Here is a 27,463-nt window from a genome sequence, read left to right on the forward strand (position 1 = left end):
CCTTGTAGTTCATTTGGCATTTAATCTAGGGTGAAAACCACTGGTCTGGATGGAGGGTTTGGGGCAGCTGAGTGACGTGCTCTGATTTACCTTTTAACAGGTTCACTCTGGCTGCTGTGTTTAATGGTGTGTAAAGTCATTTACTACAAACTTTAAAAGTTTTATTAGCTGTAGGAACAGGTTCACTTTATATAGATAGGAAAACAGTAAGCTATAAGACTATGCTTGGACAGGTCCGGGAACAGTGATTGTATGGCATGTTGCATATCTCTACACAGGTTTTTAAAAACTGTATTCATAAGTTATCAGTTGTTATTATATCTTTGTGATACAGAAAAATTGAAACCAGCTTGTAGAGTTTCACTTGGAAAATGTTACGAATGTCTCTTCACTGTCCTAAAATCACCCCAGTACATTTCAGGTTCAAACCTTACAGTGAACCCAATGTCGTTTTAGCTCTTTCTGACTTACTTTCCTGCTCATTAGTATTTTGGGAATGAGAATGATCTGGAGTTGTAATTTTTTATGCACTTAACAATATTTAGGCATATTCTAAAACAAATCACAGAATTATTGGTTAGTGGTGCTGTTTGATCAAAGAAAAACTTGTAGATTTATATTGTAAGCTAGATGATTTATTTAAGTCACTTTTTTGGGCTTGTAATCTTATCTGCTAAAATGACTAATCCTCAAAGTATTACTATTCCTTCCCAAATTACACTTTAAAAAATACCCTGAAATTATCAAGATATAATCATTGCCAGTAGTAGTATTTCTCTGTGGATTCATTTTTGTTTTGTTAGCTGAAAATTTTATCATTTTTGTGCTTGGTTCTATGATGCCAAAGAGTAAATATCTTCAGTGTGAAATGTTTAGGTTAGGGAAATTATACCTGCAGTGCCCTGTGTTACTAAAAACTTAACTCTATGTAATTGGAGTCTGTTTGGACCAAAGTCTGTATTTGACTTAACAATATCTTTTCAGCCTGTCTGATTTTCACACTGTAACTATCAATACTGAATCACTAAATTGTACACCTGAAACTAATATTACACTGTATGTTAACTATCTGAAATTTAAATAAAAACTTAAAAATATATCAATACTGTTTAAACTTGGGTAAGGTTGTCATTACTGAGAACAGTCAGCAAATTGTTTGTATAGTAAGTAGGCAAGGACTAAGACTGTGGTCATTTGATAAGTATTAGAGTAATTGAGTTAGACTCTCTGCACAGCTCAGCTCTAAGGTAAGGAGGCAGCCAGTTTTTCTAAATTGCTACCCTCACCAACTTTAATGAACAGATTTAAATGACCTTAGTTATTTTGTTTTGGGATAGAAAAAATCTAGTAATATGAAGCACTGATCATATGTAAAAATATTAACAGCAGTAATGTTACAGGGAATATACAGGAACATATAGCGACAGTTTTGCTAAGGATTTCTTAGGTATGATTTTAAATAACATTTTCTGCCATTGGGAACTTTATTTTAGTTCTAGGTGATAAAGGCACATATTTGAAGACAGATTGCTACATAGTTTTAATTTTTGAAGACTGGATTTCCTATGCTGGAGAATAACAACAATTTGTTTTTCAGACTTTCTCTTCATCCTGTATGTTTGCTCCCTTAAGTGTGATCTCCTTTTTTTTTTTTTTTTTTTTAAGATTTATTTATTTAACAGGGAGAGACACAGTGAGAGAGGGAACACACTCAAGGGGAGTGGGAGAGGGAGAAGCAGGCTTCCTGTGGAGCAGGGAGCCTGATGCAGGGCTCAGTCCCAGGACACTGGGATCATGACCTGAGCCGAAGGCAGATGCTTAACGATTGAGCCACCCAGGCGTCCCCCCCTCAAGTGTGATCTAATCTATCCCTGAAAGTAGCAGCGGATTAAGCAAGCACTTTGCTTTTACTAATGTATGTTATATATGGTAACTGAGTTTGAAGTATACTACTGTTCCTGCTCTGCCCTTTAGCTTTTTTTTTTTTTCAAGATACTAGTTTTTGTTTTTTAAAGATTTTATTTATTTATTTAACAGAGCACAAGCAAGGGGAGCCAAGGGCAGAGGGAGAGGGAGAAGCAGGCTCCCACCCAGCAGGGAGCCCGATGCGGGGCTCATCCATGATCCTGGGATAATGACCTGAGTGGAGGGCAGATGCTTAACCGACTGAGCCACCCAGGCACCCCTGCTCTTTAGCTTCTTATTATAATGTAGGCTTCTCCATCTCCACCACAGCTGCAGGTTACACGGGATTCTTTTTATTATTATTATTATTATGTTAATCACCATACATTACATCATTAGTTTTTGATGTAGTGTTCCATGATTCATTGTTTGCATATAACACCCTACACGGGATTCTTTATCTGAACACAACTTGTTCCTTTTTTTTTTTTTTAAAGATTTATTTATTTGCGGGGGGAGGGGCAGAGGGAGAAGGAGAGAGAGAATCTTAAGCGGACTCCCCGCTGAGTGTGGAGCCCAGTGTGGGGCTCTGTCCCATGACCCTGAGATCATGACCAGATGCTTAACTGAGCCATCAAGGCACCCCCCAACTTGTTCCTTTTTTAACCAGAATGCTGAAGTAATATAATGTACTTATTTGTGAAAGTGGTACCACTAGTTTAGCATTAGTAGGTCATTACATTGAATTATGTCCATATCCTACTAGTAGAGCTACTTTTCCATTTTCATACCCTATTTTAAAAAGAGGGTGGGGTGGGGAGAGACCCAAGAAGAAGAATTAACACATTCCTTGGTCTTCACTGCCTCTAAGATGATTTTTGTTCCTTTACTGAACAAATTCTTCTGACATCAATTTCTTCCCATCTACTAATACCATGATCTCTACTTTTTTTAAAAGTACGTGCTTGGGGGGTAGGTATCTGTCATTTACCACTCTTTGGAAGAGTTTTTGTAAAACTTTCCTATTTTGGGGCTCAATCATCATTTTTACTGACTTGAACACATTTATATGATTCTTCTAAAATAATGCTTTCCCAGCTTCTTGACTTCCTAATTTTAATTATCTTTAATTTTACTTTTTTCTATAGTCAGCTAGAGTGTAAACTCTATGAAAATTGGGGTTTTAGCTGCCTTTTCACCACTCTTCCCTCAAATGTCTAGAATAGTGCCTACTAAATATTAAAGAATTCATGCACGTTTGCGATTTGAAGTTTCCTTTATTAGCTAGGACTTTATACTTAGGAAATCACAAATTCTAAAGTTTCCCTGTAGACCCCAGTCTTCAATCCTTTTACTTCCTACGGGACCTTTATTTTCAGTTCATCAGGATTCCCTTGGTACCTTAACTTCAAATACTTTTTGTAAGCCCCCTTGTGCTTATGATGTTCAGCCTCAACTTTGTGGCCAACCATTTTAGTTGACCCTTCTTGAACAACGCAGCACTCTGACCTCTGTGTAGTAGGCTCCGCAGAACTTCACTAAATAGCCTACCGTTGTTGACCTGAAACCTTACTAATAACACAGTCAATTAATACATATTTTATATGTTATATGTATTATATACTGTATTCTTATAATAAACTAGAGAAACAGATCTTATAAGAAAACCATAGGGAAGATAAAATACACTTGCAGTAGTATACTGTAAAAAAAAAATCTGCTTATAAGTGGACCTGGGTAGTTCAAACCTGTGTTGTTCAAAGGTCAGCTATGTTTGTATTTGCATTGTAGTAGACTTTACACTTTGGCTTGTCTCCTTAATCTACAGCTCTCTGATTTTGTCAGTCCAAGGCTTCGAGGTGTTAAGGAAAGTTGTATAATCATTTTGGTTGGAAATACTACAAATTGAACTTTCCTATCTTAGCTGTGTGGTTAGGGCTTATTGACAGTTTTATTTTCCATCACTAATTGATTCTCTTTCATCTTCCACACAGAGACTTCCAAACTTTTTTTGCTCTCTGTAAATGCCCAAACCCATACCTATCTAATTCTGTTTAAGCAAGTGAGATTGTCTTCTATTTTAGTGAAGAGATGGAGGCCTTTTTGCAGGGACTCCATCGCCTTTTCTCTCTTCTATTTTGAATTTATTCTCTGTTAATACATATTTTTCTGATTCTTTCTTGCCTGAAAAATGTTTGTCCACCTTCCATTTTGATAGGAGGGTTGTTTTCATTATCTTTGTTCTTGGACCCAGCCAATCTCACCTGTCAGTTTTCTCAGTCAGCTTTCACTGTCTCCTGCTGTATCTGTCCAATTCCTGCCCCACTCTGGCAGGCGATTTTTAATTTCCTATTTTCCAGAAATAGTGAGGCTGTCAGAAATGAGCACCCTCAACATTTCCCTTTTCCCACCATCTCACCTACAAACAATATGCAACTACACCATCCTATACTATAAAGTCCCTTTATCCTTGCTTTAAAATTCATCCTTTTTTCCAAAACCAGTGTTATCCAGTAGAACTTTCTGTAATGATGGAATTGTTCTATATTTGTGCTGTCCAATATCATAATCACTGGCCACATGTGAATGTTGAGTACTTGAAATGTAGCTAGTGCGACTGAGGAATTACATTTGTTTTATTTCAGACTTAAAGAGCCACATATTTTAGTGTTCACTATATTGAACAGTGCAGCTTTAAGCCTTATTATATAATATGTTCCTGTTACTTCTTGTTTCTTGAATCTCTTTGACCATGTGTGTCTTCTCTTCCACATTTAATTAGGTTTAGTCTTTCTCATCTTAAATACCTACAACACATCAAAATCCGTTGCCATTTTTTAAAGCTATCTCCTGTCTGCTCTCTGTCCCTTTATGGCAGTTTGTTGGTTCCTGTGAATTTAGTTCTTATCCTGTCACTGAAAAAGACTATTAGTGACATTTCCAACTATTTCTTAGTTGTACAATCCAGTAGGTATTTTATTTTCCCAACATTGATCGTTGGTTGCTCTCTGCTTTTTTTTTTTTTTTAATAAAGATTTTATTTATTCATGAGAGAGAGAGAGAGGCAGAGGGAGAAGCAGGCTCCCAAGGAGCAGGGAGCCCGATGCGGGACTCGATCCCAGGACGCTGGGATCATGACCTGAGCCGAAGGCAGACGCTTAACCGTCTGAGCCACCCAGGCGCCCGCTCTCTGCTTCTTGTAATTCTTGTGCCATCACTTCCTCTTGGTTCTGTTTTCCCTCAGACTGGTCCTTTCTTGTCTCTCCCCACCCACCCACCCACGCTTCTAAATGTTGATATTCTTCTTAGACTTTACCTCACTTCTCCACTCTCTTCCTCTTGTTCTCTGTCCTTTACTACAGCTTCACTCCTTCTTCTCACTGGGTGCTGTCAGTTAGCATATTGCTGTCTTTTAAATCTCTCTAGCCTATTCTTCTAAGTTCCAAACTCCAATGTCCAAATCACCATTGGTATTTCTTTCAGAATATTCCAAAGGTAACATTGTCCTACTCTATAGATGTTCATTAGTTTAAGTTTGATAACTCTCTAATTAAAATAAACATACAGAAAAGTACACAGATTGTAAATATGTACCTTAAATATTATTAACTTCCATGAAACCACCATCCAGGTCAAGAAAAAGAGCATTACCAGCACCTCAGAAGTCCCTTTCCAATTCACTACTCTTCTTTTCTCTCTAAAGGTTAACTGCTGTCTTGACTTACAACAATGTAGAACTGTTTTTGAACTTTATATAAATAAAATGATGCAGTATTATTCTTCCATGTCTATTCTCTCATTCAGTATTGTTTGTGATAGTAATACAAGTTGTTGACTGTAATTTGTTTATTTTCATTACTGTTTAATACTCTCCTGTATGGATATAGCACAATTTATCTGTGCACCCATTGCTGGTTATTTGGGTAATTTTTGTTTCAGTAAATTTTATGAATACTGTTCTGATCATGTTTGTGTATGTTTTATTGTACATGTGTGTGTACTTCATTTGGTGGATATATAGCAAGGAGTGGAAGTGCTGGGTCATTTGATATGCCTGTGTTTAAATTTAGTAGATAATGTCAAATAGTTTTCAGAGTAGTTTTGTCAATTTATGGTCTTGTCAGCAGTGTAAGAGTTCTGTTGTCCTACTTTTTTTTTTTTTTTAAGATTTTATTTATTTATTTGAGAGAGAGAGAATGAGAGACAGAGAGCACAAGAGGGAAGAGGGCAGAGGGAGAAGCAGACCCCCTGCTGAGCAGGGAGCCCGATGTGGGACTCGATCCCGGGACTCCAGGATCATGACCTGAGCCGAAAGCAGTCGCTTAACCAACTGAGCCACCCAGGCGCCCTGTTGTCCTACTTTCTTATCAACACTTACTATTGCCAGTCTTTCGAATTCTACCCATTCTTGGAGATCTGCTTCCTTGTTGGCTAATGAGGTTGAGTATCTTATGTTCATTGGCCATTTATATATTATTCACATATTTGCTGCTTTGAAGTACCTGTTGAAGTTTTTTGCCTAGCTTTCTATTGAACTGTCTGTCTTCTCCATACTGACATGTGAGAGTTCTTTGTATATTCTGGATATAAGCCATTTATTTGTTAGTTAAATATGCTATTAATAGCTTCCATTCAGTGACTTGACTGTTCACTGAGAGCTTACTTACTTGCAGTTTCTACTTCACAGTGAAGTCTTTCTTGACTTTACTCGCCCGTTCTTTTTCATATTCCTTTTTTTCCCCCAAATTTTTATTTAAATTCTAGTTAGTAAAAGGCGAGGATGTGGCCATCTTTACCAGAGTCACAATTATTAAGACAACTTCCAGCTGTTCATCTCTCCTTTAATCTCTTCGCTAAGGAATACTATTGATTTGCTTGTGTTGGACATTACTAATGTGCCATCCAACTGTCTCACTAATCAATTTCCTTCCCAAGCTGTTTCCTCTAACAGCCACTTTAATATTGGTATTCTGACTTTAGGTTTCTTCTTTCTCCCTGTTCTCCATGGGAGAACTCATCAACTTTGAAGGTCTTAATGCCATTTTGTAGGTACGTGATTTCTAGAGTTTTATTTCCAGACTAACCTTTCTCTTGAACTTCAGATCCCTGTATCATAAAGTCCATGGGCATTGCTACATGGATGCTCCATAGGCATATTATGCTCAGTAAGTCCCAAACTAAGCTCATCCCGCTCCTCCTAAAACTGATTCTGTATTTTGTTTGAACGCCCCCATCAGGTGGTCTCCCTGAAGAACTTAAGAACTTAAGAACTCCAGAAGAACTTAAGTCTGGGAAACCTTCCCCTGACAGCCCTTTCTCCTACTTGATTCCCTTCCTCCGTTGTTTCTCATTGTAACACTTCTGTCATAGTACTGACAGACATTTAATCTGTTCTCTCCAGTAGACTCAAAGAATCTTGAGGGCTTTATATCTCTGTCCCATATAAATGGTTGAGATTTGACTGAGAGTGCCTCCAGCTAAACACATCTAACATCAAACTCAGCATCTCTTTTTCTCCTGATTTTCTTCTTGAAAATGACCTAACCATTCACACCATCTTTTCATTAAGTTAGTCATACTTAACTCGTTTCCTTTTCTGTTAACTTCCATAACTAGTTGATTTCTAAGTCCATAGCTATTGTTTTCTGTTCCTTTTTTTTTTTCTTGGTTCAGGTTCTTATCTTGTCTTCACCAGACTATTGTAGTTATTGTTTAAATGTTCTAGTTATCTTTAGGTTTTTCCCCCATTTGTCTTTGATATTGCTACTGGATTTTTTTTTTCCCCTCAAATATAGGTGATTATCTCTTGATTCAGTAGGCTTCTATTGTTCTTCTCTTCCTGCGGGATGAAGTCCAACTTCTCTATAAGACATTCAGTGACAATCTTCACAAACTGACGTACCCGCACCCCCACACTTATCACAGAAACTGGACCCTTTAAGTCCTGGCTTTAGCAGTCTGCACACCTAAGTTCATCTTGTTTATACCACTTGTACTGCATTTCTCTCCATCCTGTGGGCTAGAGGCGCAGGGGCAGTGCTGTAGAGGAACATAGAAACCTAGGTTTAAACCCAGTTTTAACAATTATTATCTATTGTCCTTGGACAAACTTGTTAAGATCCCATAGCATAGTACTAGTACTTAATACATGTTATCTTCTTCTTTCAACCCTTCTCCTCCAAACCGCAACTGAAATTTCTCTTTCTCATTTGTACAGAGCACTTACTGTTTGTCTCTTCTAGCACTTAACGTCTGCCACCTTATGTGGTGCTTATTTCTGTACATTTGTCACTTCTCCCACATGACATAACTTTTTAAGGACTGAGACTGTGATTTCTTACACTTAGTTCAGTTGAATTTCTTCAATCTTCGGTGAAGGATTTGCTTTGTTTAATCCATACTGTGTCATTTAGTTTTTAAGTGACCAATTGAGAGATGATTTTTTGGACCAAAGTTGTCACTACAAGGACTGGTTGTAAAGGTCCAGCCAAAGCAGGCTTTGTAAAAATTCCCTTACTTAGTCGGAGATTTAGGAGAGTGATACAGTTGTCTTAAAGTTACATATGACTTTCATAGGAATTTAAAACTGTAATTTTAATGTCTTTGTATTAATACTAAAAAAAACTACTCGTACCTGAGTGAATTGTTTTTTCTTTATAGCCCGTTGCTGAACCAATCCCCATCTGTAGTTTCTGTCTTGGTACAAAAGAACAAAACCGAGAAAAGAAGCCAGAGGAACTCATCTCCTGTGCCGACTGTGGTAACAGTGGTATGTAATCCCCTGGATTCCTTCTGACATATGCTGTCAGCCAAGAGGGAGGTGCATTTAACTGAGATGGTATCCTTGATCTGGTTTAAGGTAACTGGGACGAGCTTCTAGACAAGGGAAGGATTTAAATGTATAGTTGAAATGTTTTATTCAGTTAATTTAAAATCAGGTCTTAGTTTTTTTTTTTTAAATCTTTCCATAGACTTATTTTTTCCTGTTGATCTTTATATTTGACTATCAAACATCTGTTCAAATCACAGCAATCAGTTTGAAATTATTGCTAGTTTCTTTAATAATCACTACTTATCTTTCTTGATTTATGCCTCAGGCTTTATGAATAGAACCAGGATGATAACAGATTTGTTTTTCTTGATAGAAACTTACATATTCACACTGGGAAATGGAATGTTGACACTGCAATTTAGTGAGCTGTGTGAAATCCTGGGCTCTAAAAATGATTTTGCAAAGACTCTCCTAGTTTGTCAATTCCAGAGATATTCTTGGTCTACATTTTCAGATCTTACAAGTTTTTGTAGGAAGGCCATATTAGTAAACCAACATTATATATTATCTTTGATCATTGGCTTAATTTTCAGTGTTTTATATCTGTAACAATCATTATTTAGTTGAGAAACCAGAAACCACTAAGATACTTCAAGTGGAAAGAAATTTAATACCAGGACCAGATGTTTGTGAAATTATTAGAAGGGCTAAAGAGGAAAGCTCTAAGCTGGGCTTTAAGGACTGATTCTGGAATATCACAGAACTGATCCACCAGGGGAATCACTTATATCTGCCTCCATTTGGAAGAGGTGGAAGCAGGAGGCTGCTACAGGACTGTAGCTGAATTTGGATTATTGAAAGACTGAATTTGGCCATTACCACAATTGCGTCTGGATAGCCATGAAGGTGAAGAGTGGATGCGTACTGGCATTTTCATGACTTTATCATTAGAAAACAGTCAGTACCAGGAGAAAAGTGGTCTTTGTTTCATTTCTCCCTTTCAAAAAATCACTCAAACACATCCAGTTGGTAGAATTTAATTCATATCTAGAGCCGAGCTGCAAAGGAGTCTAGGAAGTATAGCTTTCAGCTTTTCGGATTTTATTTACAGAAGGCTTTTGAAGGCAGTGGCAAGAGATCTCGAGTAGTAGGTGATCATATCTAGCATAGTATCACAAACCAAAATGAAGTCTGGATGGATTTTACAGTAAAATATAAACCATAAAATCATAAAATATTAGACAAAAATATAGTGACATATCCTACATTGCAGTGATTTCCAAACTATTTTCATAGTAGAACCCTTAAAAAATCATATGGGACCCTAAGTATTATAAAACAGATAAAAATAGATCTGCTCAGGTGAGATGGGAATAAAATGGGGGGCGGGGAGTTGTGTGGTAGCCCTGCCTTGTAAGACGCATTATATTTGAGATGGTCTCTGAGTTCTTTGCAATTTGAAAACAATAGAGGGAACTTTAAAGAACTATTAGAATAAATAACTATTGGTTATCTATTGCTGTAGAAAGAAACTACTCCCAAAATGTAGCAGCTAAAAGCAGTATTTTTTAATTCATGTTCCTGTTAGTCAGGAATTTGGGAGTGGCTTACCTGAGTGATTTTGACTTAGGATCTTTCATGAGGTTGCAGTCAAGATTTTAACTGGTACTCAGTTATCTGAAGGCTTCCATTGACTGACTTACCTGGGGGCACGTTAATGCTGCCTGTTGCCAGGGAGCCTCAGCTCTTTGCCATGTGGACTTCTTCAGAGGGCTGCATGCATGCCCACAGCATGGAAGCTGGATTCCCCCAAGCAGGTATCTGAGAGAGAGAACAAGGTGCAATATCTTTTATTACCTAGCCTTAGCCTGTCATTTCAGCACACAGATCAGCCCTGTTTAGTGTGGGAGGGAACTACACAGGTGTCAATTGGTATTCTTGCCAAAAGGCAAGAATGTTTGGAAGGCAGCTTGGAACCTGGCTATTACAGTAACAAAGGAAAAAACTATGGATATAGTCAAATATATGACAGTTGATACTTTCCAAACTGAGAACTAAAATACCCAAAATTAAAAAGAAAATTTTTAAAGAATTGTTTGGGGAAAATAATTGCATTAAATATGGTAAAGGGCCAAAAGCTATAAAGTGTGAAGAGCATGTTTACATTTCTAGCATGAAGTCCAAAGGTCAGAGCCTATGAACAGGTAGTTTCTAAGAGAGAAAGTTAATTGTTGAACATACTAAGAAAACATTTTACCCAAGTAATAATAAGCATGCGTACCAGTGCAGCAGTGAAGTGTCATTTTATATCTTTTATAATAATAAAATTTGAACAATAAAAGAACCCAAACCTAGAGCTGATGAAATCGTGGTAAAACATTTGCACATAGCTGGTGGCACTAGATATTATATCAGAGGATTTGGAAACATGGTTTGGCAGTGCATATCTACTTCTCAAGCTACAGAAATGTTTCTTTCATTTCACTTACCAACCCCACTTTCAGGACTTTAAGGAATTAATCTAAAAGAAGGAAAGAATCTGTAAACATAAAATAATTCATTGTAGTGTTCTATTATGGGTAATAGTTTAAATAGTTAACAATAGGGAAATGGCGAGGTAGTTTATAGGGTACCAACTCAGTGGAATTATTCAGTTTAAGGAATATAAATATAACGTTTACTTGACTAAAAGGATGAAGAAAAGCAAAATAAAACTGTACATACCCTATAATTAAAACTGTGCAAGGGCTTTTAGCAAATCTAAAAAGGAAAAGTAGAACAGGGAATGGCTAATCTAGGAAGAAGAGATTATGAATGAGATTTTTACACTTTATCATTTTCCTTTGATGTCAGTGATGTTTTGATAGTAAACTTCATAGCATCTCATAAAAGAGAAATTTATTTAGGAATAGAAAGGAGAGGAGAGAAAATAATTTAACTAGCCCTTTCTCTCACCAAAGAAAAATAAATGTAACCAACTTTTAGAGGAAAGGGACAGATCTTTTCAGAGTGAGGGCAGACTTACTTCTTAAAATTTTGATAATCAAATGGATACTAACTCTTGGAAGAGGAGACTTTTTTTTCCCTGTTACTGTTAATTCTGATCACAATAGAAATATTGCTTAGATTTTAGTTTTTAGCTAAAATAACTCACTTTAAATGATGGGATTTAATAAAAATGTATTTTTGGTTATAAAATTAGTATGTTACTGTTTTAAAAATTGAGAGCACAGAAGTGTGAAGTGAAAGGTAAAATCCTTCTCCTTCAAAATAGTTATAGCTTCATATCCTAGGACATTACAGTTGCAAACAGTTTTTGTGTATCCTTCCAGAAATGGCCTAGGCATGCTGTGTGTTGGTATACATATAAGCATGTGTACTCACATAATGCTTTAATGCAGGCTTAATAAAAGTTAGGAGTTTGTCAGGTTTTTTATAATCACATTGTAGGGGGAGGTGGTGTACTAAGTACTGTTTAGCATCAATAAAACTGAATAGGAATGCCAAGTCCTGATGAGACATGTGTGGCAAGCTTCCAAGAGCATCTTTTTTTTGATACCTTTTTTGATTTAAGGTAATTGCCTTTTTCTACATTATTCCTTTAATACAATTACAAAATGATCCTTGATTGTTTCATTTGAGAATTTTCTCCTCTTACTAGGTCATCCATCCTGTTTAAAGTTTTCCCCTGAACTAACGGTTAGAGTGAAGGCCTTACGGTGGCAGTGCATTGAGTGTAAAACATGCAGCTCCTGTCGAGATCAAGGCAAAAATGCAGTGAGTATCTTTGCCTTACAATGTGAATATTTCACTTAGAAGTAGAATGTACAACTGGTAATTTCCTTTAAGTATTGTTGGCTAGTTTTTAGTCACTTGATCTAGCAGAATTTGAAACAGGAGTCTCTTTAAATTACACATCATTAGTTTAGAATACTTACTCTTTGAGACTTCAATTCTTTCTAGGTGGTTTCTAAAGCACCTTAATTACATGTTTGCAGAGAGACTAAGCTACTTTAAAGAACCCCCCCCTTTTTTTTTTTTAATATTTTATTTACTTATTTGACAGAGAGAGAGAGAGGGAACACAAGCAGGGGAAGTGGGAGAGGGAGAAGTAGGCTTCCTGCTGAGCAGGGAGCCCAATGTGATGTTGGGCTCGATCCCAGGACCTTGGGATTTTGACCTGAGCTGAAGGCAGACGCTTAACGACTGAGCTACGCAGCCTCCCCTAAAGAAATACTCCTGAAATTTGAGTAGTATGGAGGCATTCACTTAGTAGGAATGGTCAGTTAGTATATTAACTACAAATGGTTCTTTTCTCTTTTCCATTAGAAAACTAAAGTTAGCTTATATCTGTTTACTGGATAAACTTGAAAGTTATGAAACTGTAGTTCTTTATTAAAGGTTGGTTGAAGCAAAACTTGTGCTAACTCAGACTGTCCATTTACTCAGTTAATACAAATTAAGGAAGGTTTTACTATTATTGTAGTTCATCTCCTTTATGAGATCATTGAAGCTTCCTAGATTTTATGAAGTTGTAATCCTCACATATTTTTGTTTCATAAGGTTAAGCAAAACTGTCCTTTCTCTTTTTTAGGATAACATGCTCTTTTGTGATTCCTGTGACCGAGGTTTTCACATGGAGTGTTGTGATCCGCCACTCACCCGGATGCCAAAAGGTGAGAAATACATTCTGAAATCAGATTGGCAGTATAAAGGGCATGTTAGTGAAAGCACCTTTTATCTACTTTGTTAAATGAAAGAATAATTTGCATCTTTCTATTTGGGATTGTATAAGTAGGAAGAGAGCTGTCTCCTTAAAGGTGGGGATAGTCTGTTGAGGCATCCTAACATTCTTATGTGTATGGATTTATTATTTTCCTCTATTTTTGATGTTTAAGTATCCGTGGAGAGCGAAGTGGTTCATTCATGAATGAATATTTGCCAGTCCTGTAGCTAGAGGACAAAATACTTGCCTTGTGTAATATTTTGAAATATCTCTTCCTGTAAAGGAAGAAATGAAATTGTATTAGATCATGTTGATTATATCAGTATTGATTATTTAACTGTTCATCACTTTTGAAAGGCCTAGAGCATCTCTGGTTTATTCAAAACTTAAAAAAATGTTTTAATAAAATGATTTGCAAACGAGTAATTTTTGTGCCTAACTCATAAGAGTACAGCTTAATGTTATTCTATTCTTTTGACTCCTGTTCCTTGAAAGGTATTTGGTTGGAAGATAACTGCCTGTTGGTTGAGCATCCATCTTATTATATGCTTATAGTTTCTTAAAAAAAAAAAAAAAGTCCAGTTAGTCTCTCCTGCTTTTTCCTTATCACAAATTCCATTTTTAACTCTGATTTTGTGACTTAATAGGTTTCTTAAGTAAAATGCTTATAGGATATTTGATAATTTCTTCTTGGGAAAAATTTTCCTGTGGATGGCAAGGACTGAACCTTAGGTATAGTCAGGTTATTCCACTTAGGATCCTACTTGAGTCCCTCTTACGTCATTCTGTTGGTTGTTACCTTTTGAAAAGTCTTAGATTTATATGTATTGGAAGAATAAATACCCCTTTCCTACCTCTTCCATTTATTTGAAGTCTGGGCAGAAGGCCTTCTGAGAATCCTTCAAGATAAGAAAGATTTTCTTAGGACTTCATTCCTGTGTATAGTGCCTACAAAAGAAGTTTCATTGCAGCTTAAAGCAGGAATCATTTTATTTTGAAGTAATTGCAGACTTACAGAGAAGTGGCAAAAATAGTACAGAGACTTCTTATTTCAGCCACCACCAGCTTCTAATGTTAACATCTTATAAAACCGTAGTACAATTACTGAAACCAGGAAACTAACATTGATATGATACAATTAACTAATCTGTAGACTGTATTTGAATTTGTGGTCCAGAATCCAGTCCTGGATTTCACAATGCATTTAATTGTCATATTTCCTTAGTCTCTTCCAGTCTGTGTTAATTCTTTGTCTTTCCTGACCTTGACGCTTTTGAAGAAACTGGCCAGCTATTTTGTAGAAAGTCCTTAAATTTAGGCTTGTCTCTTTCTTTATCATGATTAAATTAAGATTATGAAGTTTGATAAGAACACCACAGAAGTGATACTGTACCCTTCTTAGTGCATTGTAGTGTGGGTGTATAATACGAATATGTCTTATTACTGGTAATGTTAACTGGTCACTTGATTACAGTAGAAACCTGACCTTAAAGTTACTCTTTTTCCTCTTGTACTAACTTTAGCACCCATCAGTGATTCTTGTTTGCCCTAATTTTAGTTTGGTGTTTACATGATGATGGTTTTTTTGCTTCCATCATCCTTCTACCTTTATTAATTGGAATTCTGCTACAAGGAAGAGCTATCCCTCTTCCTATTTATTTGTTCAATTATTATATTATTAATGGACTCATGGATATTTTATTCAATAGGTTATAATCCATTGATGTGATTATCCCTTTCTTTGCTCAGAATTACCCAGATTTGGCTATTGGGAGCTCTTTCAAGTTGGCTTCTAGGTCCTTTTGACATGCTTTCCTCATCTTTTGAGCACTTCTCCATTTTCTGGCACCGTAAGATGCTCCAGGTTATCAAGTGTTTTCCTTGCTCCAGTCCTGGAATCAGTTATTACTCTATGGAAACCTGGCTTCTTTTCCTATAGAATGGTAATTGGAAACGAATAATCTGGGTGCCAGGGGTAGAGCAGGGCTTTTTAACGAGGATCAGTGGACTTCAGCTATATGTGGGCTTTAGGATATTTGTGAGTCTTTTCCAGTTGTTTGTAGAATTTTGTGTGTATACGTTTTCATGTTTATTTTTCTAAGGGGCTTCCATCAGATTTTTAAATGGGAGTCCTTGACCTAAGAGAGGTTAAGAACTCCTAGAGTATCTGAACTCTTTCCATGTATCTCTGTCTGTTGTGCTTTATGTGGAATTTTATTTTTTTATAGGTATGTGGATATGTCAAATATGTCGACCTAGGAAAAAAGGACGGAAACTTCTACAGAAGAAGGCAGCACAGATAAAACGGCGCTATGCTAACCCAATTGGACGTCCGAAAAACAGGTTAAAGAAACAAAACACGGTGTAAGTTGTACTTGTGGCAAGGTGAGGGGAGAAAAGGATAGGGTCTTCTCTTGGTGTAGGAGTCACTTGTTTGCTTTGTGAAAAAAAGTTCCAGTTGTTACAACTGGCACTTTTATGTAATAATAATGGCTATACTTACTGAACTCTTAATAAAGTGCCAAGTTAGAATAAAGTCCTAAGTGCCTTACGATGTGTTGATCATTTAATTTTCCCAACAACCAAATGAAGTAGTATTTTTGTTACTCTTATTTTTCAAAGGCGGAAACTACAACACAGTAGATTAACTTGCACAGTTTATAGTAAGTGTTGAACTGGGATTGAAACCCACAAGTAGTTTGGCACCAAAGTCTAACTCTTAAACACTGCCTTATATTGCTCGTATGTAAACAAGAAAGAAAAAATTATGTTATTATAGCATTTCCCAGATTCCTCTCCTGATGTGGTCTCAGTAGTTTATTTATATTATATGTACAAATAATCACTGGATAACTTTTGCTGTTGAGGTCATAGCCAAGTCCCATTTCTGTGTCCTGATGTAAAATAAAATAATGTGTTTTTCATCTGTTAGCAGAAATCAGGGATATAATTATCCCTTGTGGACTAGGAAACTGGGCTATATCTGGAGGACGTGGGGCAAGATTCAGTAGCTAATTCTTTTTTGTGTGTGTGTGTGAGTGTCTATAGTACTTCCCTTTTGATGATATGTAAGATATCTTTAAGCCTGTAAACCTGTATTCTTAAAAATTTTACCCACCTTTCCTACACTTTAGACTGTCTTGAAGATAATAACTGAAAGGAATGGGCATTAGCAGCGTGAAATATACAGCACCAGTATTGTAGTTCATATTTTAAATCTTAAATCAGGCTTTAATTTTCCTATAAGATGATCTTTTGATTCCTGACTTTGAGAGAGTAATGCATCCTTGTGTTTAGAGGTAAAAGTGTAACTCTGAGTTGATACAGAGATCATAGGACTTTATACCTGGAAGCGTCTTAATTGTTCTCTGGTCCAACTCTCATTTTATAGATGAAGACATTGGTGTTTAGACAGAATGTGATTTCTCTAAGACGTATAGCTAGAAAGTGGCAGAATTATGACTTAAACATTCCTTCTGACTCCCAACCTTAAGATTCTTTTTGCTATAAAATACTAGACTCTCCAAAAATATTATTTCTAATAACAATATTACTTCTCATTCCTATGATGTTTATGGAATAGTCTTAACAATGTAGTTTTTTAAATAAAACTAGAGGTTATTTACTCATTACATGTTATATATTAAATAGAAACCTTACAAGGATTTCTTTTTTAATAGTTACCCTTTTCCCTGTTTGATTTTTTTAGATCAAAAGGTCCCTTCAGCAAAGTTCGAACTGGTCCGGGAAGGGGCCGGAAACGTAAAATCACCCTTTCCAGCCAATCAGCATCGTCATCAGAAGAAGGATATTTAGAGCGAATAGATGGCTTGGACTTCTGCAGAGATAGCAGTGTCCCCTTGAAATTCAACAAGAAAACCAAAGGGCTCATTGATGGCCTTACCAAATTCTTCACCCCTTCCCCCGATGGGCGGAAACCTCGAGGGGAAGTGGTAGACTACTCTGAGCAATATAGAATCAGGAAAAAGGGCAACAGAAAATCGAGCACTTCAGATTGGCCCACAGGTAAAAGTTTACTTAGAAGCAAAATGTATTCCCAAAGTGTATTATTTGGAATAACACTCGTTATCTAGAATAGATTTACAGTTGATTATTATCTATGGTTATGGACTAGAAGAACATATTAAAGGTACATATTTAGATTAAAGTAAGGTGGTGACTGTGGCAGGGATTGAGAGGCTGGAGGTGAAATTTTAAGAGTGGGCAAACAGGAACTCTTAGGCAGAAGATGGTGCTTTTTTTTTTTTTGTAGAACCACAAAGAATCTTATAGAAATTTAAGGTATGACCTTAAATCAAGGATATCTTTACATTTCATAAATTACAAAATAAATCATGTGATGAGCATCATGATGATTATTTCCAGAAGGAAATTGGAAAGAGTATGGGTGGATAAAATGCTGTTGATCTAAGCATAGAGAAAAGACCAAAATACATGGGAGTATGATAAGGTCACTGATATTTCTACTTCAAATCTTGGCAAATATAGTTGTAATATTTCATGAATTATACTTTAAAAGAGAGAAAGGGAGAGAACTACAACTTCAGACCATTTACTTATGTATTAGGCTAACTTTCCTAGTTTTCATTTATTTATTTAAAATTCTGTTTATTGAAACTAAAAAACAAAAAAATAATTCACTCATTTCTCTTACCCTCTACCTCCCACCTTTCTTCTGGCAAACAACCAATCTGTTCTCTTTATCTGTGAGTTTGGTATGTATGTATGTATATATGTATGTATGTTATTTATTTATGCTGAATAATGTTATACACATACACCACAGTTTCCTTAATCCATTGATGATGCATTAGGTTATTTACATATCTTGTCTATTGTAGATAATTCTACAGTGAACACGGGGGTGTATATATCTTTTCAAATGAATGTTTTTGTTTTCTTTGGATTACATACCCAGAAGTGGAATTGCTGGATTGTATGGCAGTTCTATTTTTAATCTTTTGAGGAACCTCTGTACTGTTTTCCATAGTGGCTGCACCAATATACATTCTCACCAACAGTGCACAGAGGTTCCCTTTTCTCCACATTCTCACCAGCATTTATAATTTCTAGTCTTTTTTATAATAGCCATCCTGACAGGTGTGAGGTGGTATCTCCTTGTGTTTTTGATTTCCATTTCACTGTTGATTAATGATGTAGAGCATCTTTTCATGTACCTGTGGCCCATTTTTATGTGTTTGTTGGGAAAATGTCTGTTCAGATCTTCTGCCCATTTTTAAGTGGATTGTTTTTGTGGGGTTTTTTGTTTGTTTTTTGAGAGAGAGAGAGCATGGAAGAGGGGGGGAGGCAGAGGGAGAGAGAATCTTAAGCAGACTCCATGCTCAGCACAGAGCCCAACACAGGGCTCGATCTCACGACCCTGAGATCTTGATCTGAGCCGAAATTAAGAGTCAGACGCTTAACCGATTGAGCCACCCAGGTGCCCTGTGGGTTGTTTGTTTTTTGCTATTGAGTTGAATGAGTTCTTTGTATATTTTGGATGTTGACCCCTTATTGGATATATGATTTTCGAATATCTTTTTACATTCAGTAGGTTGCCTTTTTAGTTTGTTGATGGTTTCCTTTGCTGTGCAGAAGCTTTTTAGTTTGATGTAGTCCAGCTTGTTTGGTTTTGCTTTTGGTTTTCGGTATGAGATTTAAAAAATGATTGTCAAAAACTATGTTAAGGAGATTACCGCCTATGTTTTCTTCCAGGAGTTTTACAGTTTCAGGTCTTAAATTCGAGTCTTTAATCTATTTTGAGTTACTTTTTGTGTGTGGTGTAAGAGAGTTGTGTAGTTTCATTCTTTCACATGTGGCTGTCCAGTTTTCCCAACACTATTTATTGAAAAGGCAGTCTTTTCCTCCATTGTATATTCTTGGCTCCTTTGTTGTAATTCACTGACCATATATACATGGGTTTATTTATAGGTGCTCTCTTCTGTTGCATTAATCTCTGTGTCTGTTTTTATGCCAACACCATACTGTTTTAATAACTGTAGGTTTGTAATATAGTTTAAAATCAGGGAGCTCTAGTGCTTTGTCCTTTTTTCTCAAGATTGCTTTGGCTATTTGGATTCTTTTGTGGTTGCATACAAATTTTAGGATTTTTTTTTTCCATTTCTGTGAAAAATGCTATTAGAAATTTGATGGGGATTGCATTGAGTCTATAGATGGCTTTAGGTACCATGGACATTTTAACAGTATTCTTCCAATCCATGAGCATGGAATATCTGTCCATTTATTTGTGTCTTTAATTTCTTTCATTAATGTCATATATATGTGTGTGTACACACAACACACACACACACAGTGTTTTGTCTTCAATGTACAGGTCTTTCACCTGCTTGGTTAAATTTATTCCTAGGTATTTTACTCTCTTTGGTGCAATTGTAAATGGGATTGTTTTCTCTTAATTTCTTTTTCTGGTAGTTCATTGTTAGTGTATAGAAACAATTCAGATTTTTGTGTATTGATTTTGTATCCTTCAGGTTTACTGAATTCATTTATTAGTTCTAAGAGTTTTTTGGTGGAGTCTTTAGGGTTTTCTCTGTTATGTCATCTACAAATCTTTTCCAACTTGGATACCTTTTATTTTTTTCCTTGCCTAATTGCTCTAGCTAGGACTTTGAATCCTATGTTGAATAAAAGTAGTGAGAGTAGGGGCGCCTGGGTGGCTCAGTCGTTAAGCGTCTGCCTTCGGCTCGGGTCATGATCTCAGGGTTCTGGGATCGAGCCCTGCATCGGGCTCCCTGCTCAGCAGGAAGCCTGCTTCTCCCTCTCCCACTCCCCCTGCTTGTGTTCCCTCTCTCACTGTGTCTTTCTCTGTCAAATAAATAAATAAAATCTTAAAAAAAAAAAGAAAAAAAGTAGTGAGAGTAGGTAGCCTTGTCTTATTCCTGATCTTAGAGAGATCTTAAAGAGAGGAAAATCTCTCAGCTTTTCACCATTGAGTAGGTTAGCTGTGGGCTTGTCATATACGACTTTATTATGTTGAGGTATGTTCTCTCTATACCTGCTTTGTTGAGAGTTTTTATCATAAATGGATGTTGAATTTTGTCAAATGCTTTTTCTGCATATCTTGAAATGATCATCTGATTTTTATCTGTCATTTTGTTATTGTGGTGTATCGACTGATTTGTGGATATTAAACCATCCTTAAATCTCTGGAGTAAATCCTATTTGATCATGGTGTATGATGACCCTTTTATTGTATTGTTGAGATCAGTTTGCTAATATTTTGTTGAGGATCTATGTTGCATCTATGTTCATTGGGGATATTGACCTGTAATTTTCTTTCTTTGACTGGCTTAGGTAATGCTGGCCTCATAAAATGAGCTTGAAAGAGTTCCCTCTCTTATTTTTTGGAAGAGTTTGAGAAGGATGGTATTAAGTGTTTTTTGAATATTTGGTGGAATTCACCGGTAAAGCTTTTGTTTGTTGGGAAGTTTTTGATTATTGATTCAATCTCCTTAGCAGTAATTGGTCAGTTCAGATTTTCTATTTCATCATGATTCAGTCTTGGTAGGTTATATGTTTCTAGGAATTTATCCATTTCTTCTAGATAGTCACGTTTTTGGAGGTATAATTGTTCGTAGTAGTCTTCTATGATTTTTGTATTTCTGTGATATCAGTTGTAGCATCCCCTCTTTTTATTCATTTCGTACTTGTGTATCAGGCTGAGTTCCCTAGTTTTCAAAGTAGAAAAGATCTGTAGAGAAGACTTAATAGTGTAGCAGGTAATTCAAGTCATTAGCTGTCTTGATAATTAAAGTTCAAACTAGTCTCATTGCTCTTTAGTGCCGTGAGTTTACAGACTTAACCCTGTGAAGGAAGTAAAAAAGCGTCTGAGGAAAGTAGAAGAATGAGAATGGACTCCTTTGGATCACAAGGGCCAAAGATGTAGTATCTCTTATACTGCAAGAGAATTTCTTAACGTTGATTTCCTTCCCCTGAATGTCTCATTGGTGATTATATTCACTGCTTCTTCATTCCTGCTTATATAAATGGTTGATTGGTCCAGCACAGGAGAGGAAATCCTCATCATTGTCAGGTCCCCCTTTTTATGCTGTATTGATTGGCTTTTCACCAGAATGGCAATCAACTAATTACTCTGTAAGTGCTTAAGTACTTTTCATGTCTTTATCAGCCATGTACACTGTAGTTCCAGTCTGAGTACATTTACCTAAGAAAATATGCAAGCCATTTAGGTTGGACCTAGGAGGAAGGAATCTAAAGCAGATCCTAGTGAAAGGCATTTTTGAATTAACTGTTTCACTGGAGATGGATTATTACAAGAATCTCCTGGAAAGTTTTAGAAATAGAAATTAATAGAGAAAATGTGTAAAGTATATGGAGAATCAGTATTGACTTTTTGCATTGGTGTTTTTGCTGTAATTGGCTTTGTAAGTTTCTTTATGAATTGTAGAGTTTAAGGAACAGTCTGCACCATCTGATAGAATGCTACTGAACGCTGTACTAAATCTGTGCCTGCATCCATCTGTGTCATGCACTAGGGGGCATTAAAGTCACGTAGTATCTTCAGATACATATTTTTCAGTTTGGGAATATTTTCAGCAGTGAGTCCTTGTCCTTATTCTTCTTACACTAAGTGAATAACAGACGCCCTATATTCTATTTAATTTGAAAAGAACTGTCACAAATTGGTCTTTTCTGCCATACTTACACAAATAGGAAATTAGTCCATCGGCGGTGTCATCTTCAAGTGTAGAAGATAATGATCTACATAATCCCCCAATACTCCTTTCATGAATTTCCTTGCCCATGTGAGGAAGATACATCATTTACTGAATGATTATTATAATTTGTCATACTTACCCAGAGGATTATCATCTGTGATCCTCAGATTTGTGGAGTTTTGCTTATTTAAAAGGGCACCCAGAATGTGAGGGGAGTATGGTAGTTATTTCGAAGGTTATCTTCTTGCTGAGATAAGAATGTACTGGCCTTATGAAGATCACAGGATCATTAAGGTTTATAAAAGGAACAAATTTTCTGTGTTTTGGTCCCATGTGATGAAAATCATGTCCTACTGTAACATAAACTTCTTCCATACTACCAAAGAATGAAAACAGCAGTATTTGAATTTTGATATATTAAATCCATACTAAAAATTTTTTATTCATATTATTTCAAAGTTTCATGTTCCTTAGACCTTTTTTCTGTTCTGCTTTTGTATATATTATTATTCTTTTACGTTTTTATTTAAATTACAGTTAGTTAACATACACAGTATAATATTATGTAGTATTAGTCAAGTGTACAGTATAGTGTTTCAACACTTCTATACATCACATGGTGCTCATCAAACTTTTGTATATATTACAATATATAATTGTATGTATTATATATTCACATATATGTATGTATATATTATATACATGTATATATTATAGTATACTAAAATATAACGTACTAATGAAGTTGAAATTTAGTTATGTAATAATTTTAAGAAGTTTTAGGACAGGTCAGGTTTTCATTATAAGCAGATACAATATTTACTTATTATTTACTGACCCATCTTTATAGGTGTCAGTTTATTGCTATCCTCTTCTCTTATAAAAATAATATTAAGGTCTTCAAACTGAAATTATTAAACTAAGGATAATATTAATAACATATGAGCCCTTTTTTTATGTGCAGACAATCAGGATGGCTGGGATGGCAAACAAGAAAGTGAAGAACGGCTTTTTGGGAGCCAGGAAATCATGACTGAGAAAGACATGGAATTATTTCGTGATATCCAAGAACAAGCACTGCAGGTAAAGTTGGATATTCAGATTGGACAAATAATTTGGTCATGGACAAGAAACAGGATTAATTATCCTGGGTAAAGCAGTAACAGCGATTCATTTATCGGTCTGATCTGCTAATAGATGTGGTTTGTGTATATACATAGTCTGCTTGTTAACATATTCCTTTTAAATCCATTATGACTGCTTTGGTTTTGCAGATAAACAAGTTTCTTTTGGCTACCAGTATTTTTTTTTAATAAAGATTTTATTTCTTTCTTTGAGAGAGAGAGAAAGCGCACGTGCGTGTGAGCACGAGCCGAGGGAGGGGCAGAGGTAGAGGGAGAAGCAGACTCCCCCGCCTAGCAGGGAGCCCGATGCGGGGCTTGGTCCCACGATCCTGGGATCATGAACTGAGCCGAAGTCAGACGCTTAACTGACTGAGTCACGCAGGTACCCCTTGACTACCAGTATTAAATGAGTTTGGTTTATTTATTTTCTGTCAATGAATGAAGAAGAGTTTGGGATTTGACCAACGAAAAACAAAAACCAAGCTTTTTTCAAGTGGTAAAACACCCATATTCATTACTGCTAGAAATATTTATTAAATGCTTTTGCCTTAATCCTTTGGGACATGTAGCAAGATATAAATGTATAGACAGAGAACCTACTTATGCTTCAGATGCTAAAGATGCCAAAGTGAATGACAGGATTCCTTCTCTCAAGTATAGTCTAGGAGAGACTTGTAAATAAATAATTTCATTCATGTGGAAGGTTTAATTGTAGGGTACATAATGTTTTGGGAGGATAGCATCTACCTGTGCCTGGGGAGGTCAGAGGAGGATTCATTTAGGGAAAATACTATATGAGCTGGTCTTAAAGAATATGTACGAGTTTATCATGATGACAAGCAATGGGTTCCCATATAATCAGAAGGAAAAGAAGCGCAAAGACTTGAAAATGGGGGAAAACGTGCTTAATTGTGGGAATAAATTTTCACATAGGATAAAGAATATTAGGTATAGATAACGATAAGAGATGAGATTGGAAAAGCGCAAGGGCTAGATCATAAAGGCTCTTCTAGATTATGTTCATTTATCCTGTGTCTTTTCTTTCTTTGCCACCAACTCACTATGTTGGCCAAGTTGAGTTCTGTCTCTTGTCTTGAAAGTAAGAGTTTATAAGGCTGATGCTGGGGATTCCTGTTGTATAGGTGACACTCTTTGGATTAAGAAACCCGTTTGTGAATAGATTGTTTGTGTAGGTCATTATGCGAGTATTTTTGAAAAATAAAAACAGTATAAATAGCAAACATTTGCTGAGCATTCTGCCATCTTATGATTTAACAAAGTATTGGCTTTGAGTCACCTAGATCTTGGTTCAATTTGTGGTTTGTCATTTACTGACTTCTACTTTGGGCAGGTTGTTTAACCACTGAAGGCACATTTCTTTTCCTACCAATAAGAAAAACAAATTGTTATAGATGCTATAGTAGAAATTTACATGGAGTTCAGTGGAAATTCAAAGGAGGAGGTGGTTCCTTTTTTGAGGAACTTTTTTTCTAAGTTGCAGATATAATGGTAATGTCCTTTTATTCCTACTCATCTGTGCGTATTTCCTAAAAATAAGGATGTTCTTGCACATGATCATAGTATGATCATCAAATCGGGAATATAACGCAGATAAAATATATTATCCAATCTGAAGATTTTATTCAAATTTTATCAGTTGTACCACTAATGTTCTTTCATAGCAAAAGGAAAAAACAACTTGCCCTGGGTTGTTACCCAGTTTAGGATCATGTGTTTCATTTAATTGTCATGTCTCCTTAGTTTCCTTTAATGTAGAACAATTCTTCAGTCTTTATCTTCCATGATTTTGACATTTTTGAAGTGCATAGGTCCTTTATTTCATAGACTGTCCATCACTTTGAGCTTGTTTTATGTTTCATCAAGATGAGATTCAGGTGGGGTGCCTGGGTGGCTCAGTCGTTAAGCGTCTGCCTTCGGCTCAGGTCATGATCCCAGGGTCCTGGGATCGAGTCCCACATCGGGCTCCCTGCTCCGCGGGAAGCCTGCTTCTCCCTCTCCCACTCCCCCTGCTTGTGTTCCCTCTCTCGCTGTGTTTCTCTCTGTCAAATAAATAAATAAAAAATCTTTAAAAAAAAAAAAAAAAAAAAAGATGAGATTCAGGTGATCCACTTTGGGCAGAAATACTATAGAGGTGATATGTCCTCTGTGCATGATATGGAGGTATGTAGTATTTATGTGTCCTGTTACAAGTGATGTTAACTCTGAACACTTCGTTAAGGTGGAATTTCTTCTCTGTAAATTATTTTCCTTCTCTAAGTATCTTCTAGCAATACACTTTGAAACCATGTAAATATCCTGTTTCTCATCAAACTTTTACCCACTGGATTTAGCATCCAGTGGTGATTCTTGCCTGAAACTATTACTTTGTTGGTTGCTAAACAGATGATTTTCTAATTCCATTATTTCTTTATGAAGTTTATTAATTGGCATTCTACCGTAAGGAAGAGGCTTTTTTTCTTCCACTTTATCTATTCATTCCATTTAGACTCGAAGATTCTTATTTTATGAATTATAATTTGTTGCTATCGATATTTATTTTGATGCTTACATTGTTCCAGATTTGGGCAGGGGAGCCTCTTCAAGCCAGCTGCTGTGTCCTTTTGACATGTCTCCCTGTCTTTTTTTTTTTTTTTTAACTCTGTCCAGTTTATTCAACTCTTTTTTAAAATTGAGGTGTAATTGACATATAGCATTCTGTTAGTTTCAGGTATTGTACAACATAATGATTCGATATTTGTATATATCATCATTACTTTTGACCACAATGATATGTTCTTGGCTCTTACTGTTCTAGCTGTAGATTCAGCCATTTCTCTAAGAATCCTTGGTTTCTTTTAGTGGAAAGTGGGAGTAAATGGCAGTTTTGTCTTTTTACTTGCTCAGGTCCAAAGAGGTATCTTGATTTTCTCTCTCTCTCTCTCTCTGTTTCATACTCCATATTTAATCCATCAGCAAATCCTACTGGTTCCACTTTCAAAATATATCCAGAATATGACTACTTCTATCTATTTCTACCTTTACTACCTTATTCTAAGCCACCATTATCTCTTGATTAGGCTGTTGTAATATCCCTAGACTAATCCCCTTGCTTCTACTTTTGTCCCTCACCCCAATATCCAGTCTGTATTCTTTATACAGGGGCCAGAGTAAATATTTTCAAACTTAAGTTAGATCATACCACTCCTCTGCACAGAAAACCTTTAATGTCTTTCAGTCTTGTTTAGAATTTTTAGTATATGTGCTGCTGAAGCGAGCACTTGCTTAGAATTTTTAACAAAGTTTTTATCCTTATCTTTAAGACCCAGTAGCATCTCATGGCTGCCTTTTTCTTTGGCTACTCCCCTTGTTCAGGCCCTTGTTCACTTGACTCCAGCCACAGGACTCCTCTTTCTCAGACAACCAAGCACCCTCCTGCCTTGGAGCCTTTGTACTTACTCCTCCCTCTGTCTGGATTGCTCTTCCTTTTTTCTAAATGTCTGGTTGGCAGGAGTTGGAATAGTAGCAGTGTGAGGAGAAAGATTGACTAGAAAGAGTTAAAAGGGATGCTGAGCCTTGCTGAGGCCCAGTGGAGACACTATAAATTTGTATCAACAGTAATCTAGCTAACTGTGTGTTTCTTCCAGCATTTTATTAAACTTGTGATTGTCCATGTGTGTATCTGGCACCAAGGAAATAAACAGCTAGATTTTTGAATTCTGATTTGTGCTTATTTTCATTGGCAGTGAACTAAAATTCTTATGGTGGTGTTATTTCTCCATGAGGTTCTTTGATTTAGTATTCATGTGCCTGGCATGATATGAGAGCTGTAGGGTGAACAAAAAGACATACTCTACTTTTTCTTTTTTGGACATAAACTCAACTTTCATGAAGCTTTCAGTTTCATGAGCGAGACAATAAAACAATAAACAGTCGTATACATAAACTGTCATATAAATAAATCTTTAATTACAAACTGATAGGTAATAGAAAGAAAATAAGAATGCAGCAAGAGATTATAACAGGGGCTTCCTGATCTAGATTGCTGGAGGTTGGGATTCCTCTTTTAAGGAAGTAATAATTTACAGAGACCTAAAAGATGAGTAGAAGGTCAGCAAGTCAAAGAGCTAGAGAGGAGAATTTTCCAGCCTGTGTAAATGTTTTGAGGCATATAAGAACTTCGTAAATTTGAGGAACTGTAAGAAGACCAGTGTAACTT

The 27,463-nt window shown here is 36.2% G+C and overlaps 1 protein-coding gene across 2 annotated transcripts in view; it reads left to right on the forward strand.

The window, feature by feature from the left end:
- KAT6A (lysine acetyltransferase 6A) overlaps positions 1 to 27,463 on the forward strand; it is a 113,327-nt gene that overhangs the window by 50,318 nt on the left and 35,546 nt on the right. The window contains exons 3-8 of one of the 2 annotated variants that reach the window (XM_078069577.1): positions 8,566 to 8,674; positions 12,339 to 12,454; positions 13,272 to 13,353; positions 15,632 to 15,767; positions 17,113 to 17,429; positions 23,088 to 23,206. In XM_078069577.1, coding sequence (XP_077925703.1) covers positions 8,566 to 8,674; positions 12,339 to 12,454; positions 13,272 to 13,353; positions 15,632 to 15,767; positions 17,113 to 17,429; positions 23,088 to 23,206 — 879 coding nt within the window. The remainder of the gene's footprint in view (positions 1 to 8,565; positions 8,675 to 12,338; positions 12,455 to 13,271; positions 13,354 to 15,631; positions 15,768 to 17,112; positions 17,430 to 23,087; positions 23,207 to 27,463) is intronic. The other variant, XM_078069578.1, reaches the window with a different exon arrangement.

This window comes from Halichoerus grypus, chromosome 3 (assembly GCF_964656455.1).
Source record: "Halichoerus grypus chromosome 3, mHalGry1.hap1.1, whole genome shotgun sequence".
Lineage (NCBI taxonomy): Eukaryota > Metazoa > Chordata > Mammalia > Carnivora > Phocidae > Halichoerus > Halichoerus grypus.